Source organism: Hipposideros armiger, unplaced genomic scaffold (assembly GCF_001890085.2).
Source record: "Hipposideros armiger isolate ML-2016 unplaced genomic scaffold, ASM189008v1 scaffold_904, whole genome shotgun sequence".
NCBI classification, from domain to species: domain Eukaryota; kingdom Metazoa; phylum Chordata; class Mammalia; order Chiroptera; family Hipposideridae; genus Hipposideros; species Hipposideros armiger.
Window position 1 is genome coordinate 413,075 of NW_017732254.1, and position 9,427 is coordinate 422,501.

At 31.4% G+C, this 9,427-nt stretch overlaps 1 protein-coding gene across 1 annotated transcript in view; it reads right to left on the reverse strand.

Moving 5' to 3' along the window:
• The window catches only part of ABCC9 (ATP binding cassette subfamily C member 9), a 109,133-nt gene that overhangs the window by 88,625 nt on the left and 11,081 nt on the right, over positions 1 to 9,427 (reverse strand). Inside the window, exons 2-5 of the mRNA XM_019630365.1 lie at positions 5,508 to 5,674; positions 4,247 to 4,489; positions 2,202 to 2,396; positions 79 to 231 (exon numbers count right to left, since the gene is read on the reverse strand). Of these exons, the coding sequence (XP_019485910.1) occupies positions 79 to 231; positions 2,202 to 2,396; positions 4,247 to 4,489; positions 5,508 to 5,674 (758 nt within the window). The remainder of the gene's footprint in view (positions 1 to 78; positions 232 to 2,201; positions 2,397 to 4,246; positions 4,490 to 5,507; positions 5,675 to 9,427) is intronic.

Here is a 9,427-nt window from a genome sequence, read left to right on the forward strand (position 1 = left end):
GCCATTCACTACCCTTCCTATCTCTGCATGGCATATGGCATTTTAAAGAAACAAAGATCATTCAGAGCTCGTACGTACCAGCAGAGCTCCACGGAGGTTAATGCCAGTCTCTATGGTCACATAGTAGGAAGCCTGCAAAAATGTCCTTTGCAGAATAAGGGCCAAGAAAAGAAGAACTGCTAGAACATAAACATTTTCAAGAAATTCCTTTGATGACAGGGTTTCTGAAATCTTGTCCCAAAAGAAGAAAGCAATAAATTAAAACTAGTCTTTTCAATTACCTGTTGTACAATTTGCATTTATTAAATGATACATGATTTTTAAATCTAGAAATTCAACATCTTTATAATACAGCAGTGGAATGAGCCACAGAAAGGCAATTTTGGCTTTTCCTCACAATGTCCACTAAAACAAATACAAATCAGTTCAATGAATACTATCCTAAATTAATCAAGACAGCTGGAGATGCCCGATTGTAGAAAAAAAAAAGGTATATTTGAATTAAAAATAAAACTTGACTCCATTTTCTGCAAAGATATAGTCTACCTCAGTTAAATGGAAAGTAGTAAATGAAGACAGAAGTTAATTTAGACTGTAATTTAGAAGTAGAAACTGATAGTTGGTCAGCAAGACCAATGGGACAATAATACAATTTCTGTAACATTATTAATTTAAAATAATTCTACACAGTTGACTTTTTCTGATGTTCATATATCTTAATTTATATTTATGAAATAAACTATGTAACTTGGCTATTGATTTCACCCACGTGACACTTCCAGTGACAAAACACAACTTATGAAAACAGTTGTTTTAGTAGGAATATGACTTAGTCATCATAAGGATATACAAAAGTAATTGCTTTTTGTTTGTAACAATAGCATATGGTAACTTGCTTGTTAGAAGTGAGGGAAAGGTAACACTTGAATAAGTACATCATGTCAATTTGGCACTCAGTTTTTATGGTTTAGATTCATTAAATTCTACTTCCGGTCCCTTCCTCTTTCATGGAGATACATAAAAATGTGTAAATTCTGTTCCTCCTCAAAAAACACATGGTTAATATGTGTAAGGGAGAGGGATGATAGAAGAATTATTCATGTAATTCAGATATCTACATGCAATTAGGCTACTAGGGGCAAAACATCTCAAAAGTGTATATTCAATGGTGAAAATATCTGCTCTACTTCAATAATTGAGTACTAATATATGCAAGGAACTGGACTAAGCATTGTGGGGACACATGTGAACTATTCACTGTCACTCTGTTTAAAGAGCTTACAACCTACAGAGGTAAGCACATCTACAAATAATATGCTTCATTATAAATAGCGTTTATAATAAGTGCCAATGATAGGCGTTTATAATAAGTGCCAACGTTAGGTAAACAATGTGTTAGGGGTGTACCAAGGAGAGTCAAATTTCAACCAGGACATTCAGAAAAGGCTTCACTGAGAAGGCAGCATATTGTGCAGGCTTTGAAAATGCATAAAATTTTAATAGGTGAAGAAAGAAATGACAGTAAGTCAGATTGAGAGACTAGAAAAGGAAAACTGATGCATCTAGACTAGAGTTTGTATCCGTGAAACTATGGAAATCAATTCCTATCTTAGAAAGAGACAAGGAAGTACATGATGCCAATTTTAAGAAAAAATAGGAAATTAAAAATTTATAACAGGAAATATATATTGCCCAAATAATAACATAATAGCTAGTAAAAAAACATAATATGGCTTGCCCTTATCATTATAAATCAGGATGGCTTTTATTACATAACAAAAAGGAAATGTACCTATTACAAATCACAATACTAACGTTATTGGTTCTAGGCCTCTAAAAAAGTGACTCAGGCACCACCCCTCATGTACTTCGCGTGAAAATTCTTTAAAGATTGCTATAAAGATCAAATAAAATAATCAATGTGAAATTTCCGAGCATAGTTTCTGGCACACTGTAAATGCTTATTAAGTTGTTATAGGCTCTGCATCTGAGGAAGAATTTTGTTGGCCAGATCCATTCAACGAATACAGAAACACATGATTTTCTCTACAAGGAAAATTATTGTTTTCTTTTTTTACAAAGCATTCAATTATCTACAAATAAGGCTGTTTGAACTGCTCATAAAACTGCATTAATAAAAGTAACAATTACAATGAAATCTGGCAGTAATATGTCTCATTTCAGAAGCACCACGAACTTACTCCTTTTGCGTTATTTGTCCCATTCTGGGTTTCATTGACACGCTGAACTATTCCAGAAATACAGAGAGGTCCAGCAAAACCCAGTAAGTCGGCAAGATAACGGAATGTGCTACTAAGTAGAATTGGTCGCCCAAAAGCTCTGTACATTGCTAGCCATATAGATGGAGTCCGATTTGGATGATCTGCTGCTTTTTTCTGAAAGAAAAAACCAGATGAACCAAAATAAAATGACTAGAGCAGCAATGAATCTTAGCCACTATGGAAACTCCTCCTGATATTTCTGATGGTATTTTAAAAGTTTATAAATAAGTTTTCATGAGTCCCTTTCAGTATAGTATGTATGATGCTGTATCCTTGCTTCTACGCAAACAGTAACCACTGAATGCATTTTAATGAAATAGAATGAAGAATAACCAGGACAATTTTTCAAAGACTTTGTATTATTTATAGTTGCCAAAGGGTGACCCAAAATTTTTAAGGCCAAATTAATTTTAATTCCCTTTGATTTGGAAAATGTAAATCTGTCATGAATATACCAAATAACATTGTATGGAAATGAAGATAATAAAGTACAAAGATCAAGGTTACTGACAGACTAGTCAAGATTTGTGGAGTTACTAGATCACAAGATATTCACCTATCAAATTATCACAAGCTAAACAAAACAGATCATCATTCCAACTTCTGACTGTTTTTCCTCCAAATATTTTCTATCTCTGTGAATGGTAGACACATTTTAAGGTTATGTTAGAATTGTGTTTCCAAGTTATTCCTTACAAAATGCAAACTGAAGAATAGCATATATGCTTAAGGCAACTAATGGCTTCACACATTTGCAGTCATTTGCTGAAAAGGTTTTAAGGTATGAACAATCATCATAATTACATCTTGGAGAGAAGGTGAATAAAGTTTTCTCACTGTGGCAAAGAAGCTAACCCAATGCAATAGAGTTCAATTGTGTTTAATATTCAACTTTCTGTTAGATGAATAATTTGATTATATTTTAAAGTTTATTGATAAAAGACATTAACACACCAAGTTCAAGTTTATCTGTGTTATAAAGAGCACTTGAAAAACTTAAGTTATGCTTAGACTATATTGTTAACCTTTAATTTAGCACAGAAGTTTTTAAAAAATATTAGGCAATGCTTTTCCCAGAGGTGAAACCAGAGACATGACTCAGGTTCACTTGTAGTAACCATTTCCTGCAATATTAATTTCATAATACACATTTTTTACACAAAACGGGTCATTTTCATCATTTAGCATAAATGTTTTGTTGATCTTAACTTAGAACAGCCAAAATCTCTACAACTGATTCACCATACCCTACTCAGTTCCAATGTTGCTGTGAATACTCATATTTTTCATTACAATAATATTTGTAGATGATTGCAATGCAAAATACATCTATGTGAATAGCATACAGAATGAAAACAAGACAAATTGAAAATACCCAAAGACTAATATTTCAAAAATTTAAAGCAATTATAAATACTCAAAGAAAGGGCCAGGAGAAACCAGTTTTAGCAGACATATAGGACAATACGTGGACTAGGCAGATGATGCCCCTTTATATAATTTACTTTTCCCACTTTGGAACTTAGGGCCCAAATTTTAGTTAATAATCCATTTTAGAATTTTAGTTCCTTAAAAAATGGGTATGATCTACTTTCTCTTTAAATAACAAAATTAATGACAAGATACTTGAAAAAAGACAACAACAATTCCATGAATTATTAATATTATATAGTAACAAGGATTAGACATACATGAGCATTGAACTTAACTCTTATTTTCCACTTGGTCTCAGAGAAAAGACAGTGCTCTCTCTATCCCTCCTCATGTATTATCTGGGCAACTAACACAAAATATTTCTGGTTTATTCTCAGCAGCCCAATTAACATGACTCAAAACTACTGGGAAAGACAGATGGAGAAAATCTGTTCTTCCTTAACCATAGATATTATTTAAGCCTAGTGCTTTTATGTTTAATAAGGCCCATTCTCTACAATTATTGACATGAAAAACAGATACTAAATTACCTTTTGTTCTTCATATGCATCTTTCAGGCAAACATAATTTGTTACTGCCCTCATTGCTATTGGTAATTTTCCAATTGCCTTCAGATCAATAGGCTTTCTATGAGCAGATATGATAAGTGTGTTCATCCACCAGTAGGTTGCTTTTGACAGTAAATTCACAAATGGTTGAAGAAATCTCACACCCAGATCCTGGAGGTCTTCAGGAGGCTTCACTTTCTGAGGATTCATGAAGAATACATATCTCTGTAGCAAGACATATTCCACAAAATAATAATTAACCCAATTATTTTTCCATATATTACAAATAAAATTTTAACTTTTTCAACATTTTCATTTCAGGAAGCTAAAAATTATATTTTCATACCTCTTTCCATCCCTTTTTGAATATTCTTTAAAATATTTCCCTTTTGTTGTGAGTAGATTAACTAGTTGAATTCCAGAATTTTACATTTAATCCACTTGGGGCCAATTCTAAAAAATCGATTATCCCTTTAAAAGATAGTTATTACTAAAAATCAATTTTTCATGATACCCTGTAATAAACTAAATGAAGATTTTTATATTATTTAGATTTTTAAAATATGTTATCGACACCACTGTTGAGTCACTGTTACTTTGTGGTCTGATTGATATCAACTGACTGGTCTTTATTATTTATTACTGCATGTATCTTGCCATTCAGAGCAAATTCAAAGTGCTCTGATAGAAAATGAATACTGACAAATCAGTCACTAATATGTCACACAATATAACTGACATCATTATGTGGTAGAAAGTACCATAGATTTGTAATCACAGACCAGATCTGAGCCTTAACCATGTTACTTTGGATATATAGCAAGAGTTAACTCTACAGAAGTTTTTTCATCAATGAAATGAGCAACCTAGATTAAATGATCTTCTTTTCAGTTGGTAATTTCTGAGAATACATTAGTTTGATTAACCAAAATTTGCTTTAGCTCAATCATGGATAACGGAAATTCCTGATGAAAACAATTTTATCTACAATATGAACTAAGCGTGTTTGGGACATAACAGGCACTGTCAATATTTGTGAATGAATAAATAGATTCCAGGGTTGTATTGAGATTTCTGGGACATTAATGATCTGAAACTTAGCGATTAATTCAACTTGATTGTAATACACATAGATGACATATATTTGTTCATCCTCTTAAATACCATTGTTTCTAGCTGACTTTCATCTTTAATATTGGGGTCTTGAATTCTAGTAACTACACAAAAATCATCAGATACCTACTCTGACCCGAATGACATTGATCTCCACGGCCATCAGGAGTCCATTCAAGATGACCATTATGCCTGTGATGCAAAAACGCAGGTGTGATACTCCCCAACCAGACTGCCAGTACTTGACCAACTTTATGGTTTTTGTAATAAAGGCCATCATCCAATATAGAAATAGGGCTGGAAAAAAAAAAAGAAAAAGATGCAATCTTTCCCTGATAATTTTTAAAACATCACTGAAATTTCAATATAAATATGAGTTTGTAATAACAAAGACAATTTTAAATATTTTATTTCCAGATAATTTGTTAGGAAAACAACATACATGTGTGAATATACTTTTGGAGCTTTGAACTGAAATTATGGTAATGATTTATTTTTAGTTTTTAAAAATTTATTTTAAAATTACTATTGACATACAATATTATATTCTGTTCTAAACATAATGATTAGACATGTATATACCTCACAAAGTGATCACCCAATAAGTCTATTACCCATCTGACACTGTACATAGTTATTACAATATTAACTATATTTCCTATGCTGTACTTTATATTCTTGTGACTGTTTTTTAAAATTATAGTTGACATCCAGTATTATTTTACATTAGTTTTAGGTGCACAGCATAGTGGTTAGATATTTACATGATTTATGAAGTATCCCCCCAGTAATGACTTTAAAATGTTAGTGTGTCCACTTTGATTATATGTAACAGATGTGCAACCATAAAGAGACATGGAAGCAAGGATAGTGAACACTCTTTAGAACTTATCTGTAATTCTGTAGACTTTAAAACTGGCTTTCTTTTCTGGTTTTGTTTTTTAAGAAGCCCTGATTATATTCCTTGAAAAATTCACAAGTTGGTATCTGTGTAACCTATCTAATAAATATGTTGAAACTTCCAGCAATATGTCTAATAGTGTTACTCTTGAATAATTATGGCAGCCATGTAGTTATGTAATAAGGTCTCTGCTTTACAGATCAGCATTCAAGTAGTAAATGACCTATCTTCTTTAAAATACCACACACATCCACAGAGCACAGAGAACAATGATCCTATAGGGCAAACCCAGAGGGCAAGTAGTCAGGTCAGAAAGACAGGGATTTACACCATCTCATAACCACACCCAGAATTTTGCATAAATATAAGATGGAAGCAGAGACTTTCCTAGATATCTGTTGTCAACGATTTAGTATACTTCAAACTTTGAATAAAGGTCAGTACAAATGACGACGGGATGGGGAAGGGAAAACTAAAACACATATGTGAAAATACCTTTTGGACACACTTAGCAAAGCCAGAAATTTTAAGGATGACCACAATTTCCTTAGAGAAAAAGAACTGAATTGGCATATAAACTCATCATATATGTCTTTTTTAGCTTAAAATGCAGAGATAGTCAAAATGGATTTAGAACAAAATAAAAACAGACCAAATTACAACATGCTGCCTAAAGAGATTCACCTTAAAAATAAAGGCACAGTAGATTAAAAATAAGTGGATGGAAAATGAAAACAGTAAGCATTAGAAATCTGGGGTGGCTACACTGGTATCAGATAAAGTAGACTTCAAGACAAAGACTATTAGAAATTTAAAAATTTTTAAATAATGATAAATGTGTCAATGTTTCAGAAAAACACAATAAAAATACACATATGCCTAATGAAGACTTAGAATATCTGAACACTATCAACCCCCTTGAACTATTTGATATTTATAAGGTTATTATTTAATATTATAAAAATATACCCCAGAATCTTTAAAGTATACAGTCTTGTTAAGTGCACATGGTACTAGTGCTGACTATACCCTCAGAAAACAAGGAGCAATAAATTTAAAAAAGCAAAACACATAGAGTATGTGCTCTGATAACAGTGAAATTAAGTTTAAAATCAAGAACAATAAGTATCAATTTTCTATTGTTGCTTATCAAATTGTGACAGGTGTAGCAACTTTAAAGCAACACACATTTATTATCTCATAATTTCCATGGATCAAGGGTTTCCACGGATTCAGGCTGCAATCCAGGAGTGGACTAGGGCTGCTGTCTCAACAGATTTGGTATCCTCATCTTTGCCATACCTTATTGGTTAGAAGTAAGTCACAGATCCAACTCCCAGTTAAGGGGAGAGGATTTTACAGGTTGTGAATACCAGGCACACAGATAATGGAGGTAACCTCTGGGTCTTTCCATACATAAGGTATCTAGAAGTCTCCAAATACTTGGAAATTAAACAATCCATTTTTCATTAACCACATGTTAAAGAAGAAACTACCAGGGAAACTAAAAAATATTTTAACTGAATTATAATAAAAATATTAGAATATTAAAAATTTAAGGATTGCAACTAAAACAATATTTAAAGGAAAGCTTAAGGCTTTAGCTATTTATTTTGGAAAAAAAAAAAAAAAGACAGGTCCAAAATCAATTATCTAAGTTTCCACCTTAAAAGCTAGAGGAAGAAGAACAATGAACAAAATAAATAAAAGGATAAAAACAATAGAGATAAGAGTAGAAAGCAATAAAATAGAAAACAAATAATTGAGAAAATGAACAAACCCAACAAGGTTGATTTTTTTGGAAAAGATCAAGAAAACTGACAAGTCCATAGCTAGACTGATTAAGAAAATAAGAACACAAATAACCAATATTAGAAATTAAAAAAGTTATCCTTACTTATACTACATACTTAAAAAGTATAATCAGGCAATATCTTAAACAATTTATGACAATAAATAAAAAGCTTAGATGAAATGGACAATTACTTGAAAACTGTAACTTACCAAAACTGATATAAGAAGAAATAGGTACTCTGAAGAATCTACATCTAATAAACAAATAAATTTATAATTTAAAATCCTTCCTTAGTTAAAACTACAGTCCCAGATGACCTCACTGGTGAATTTCATCAGGCATTTAAAAGAAGAAATAAAAGTAATCTCACATCATGTCTTTCAGAAAATAGAGAAATAGAGAATTTTTCCAATTCACCTATATATCTAATAACCTGATAAAACTATAATGAGAAAAAAACAGACCAATAGCCCTTAAAATATAGATATAAAAAACCTTAACAAATAAACTCTAGTAATGTATAGCATAGATAATATATCACAATCATTGTGGCTTAGTCTAGAATGCATGGTTACTTTATCATTTGAAAAATCAAATGTAGAGAAACAGAATCACATTAACAGAAATATAACTGTCCCAACAAAGGCCAAAAAAATCTTTAATAATTCAACATCTACTTATGATTTTAAAATCTCTGAAAAGCTTTGAATAGAAGAAAACTTACACACCTGAGAAATGTCTTATATGAGGAGCTTATAATTAACTTTACAATTAATTATGAAAGACTATTTTTTTCCCTAAAATCAGAGACCATGCAAGGATTTCACTCTCACCATGTTTATTCTACATTTGACTGGAGTCCCTACCTACTTCAATATATCAAGAAAAAGAAATCATGAAGTTTGAAAAGAAACAAGTATAACTATCTCTATTTTCAGATGATATGTTTGTTTACATAGAAAGTACCAAAAAACTGACAAAGCAATAATTAGAAGTAATAAGTAAATTTCCAAGGTAGCAAGACATAGGGTCAATATACAAAATCAACTGTATTTTATACATGGCAGAAAAAAATTGGAAAATGAAATTTAAATTACAATTCTATTTATAATATCAGTGGTGAAACAAAAAACTTTATGTCTAGCACATTAAATTTCCAATGCTATGTATACTTTTTGCTGTTGACTGTTGGAAATTTCACTTTTTTTTTTTGGCACCTTCATAAAAAGATTTCTGTGATAATATCTGTCTGGTATTTTGTACTGAACAGCTTTCTATTAAGATAACTCAGATTTTGACAAGCCTTTTAAATTAACATTTAACCCTTTCTACTTGTTTTAATAAATTACCTTTG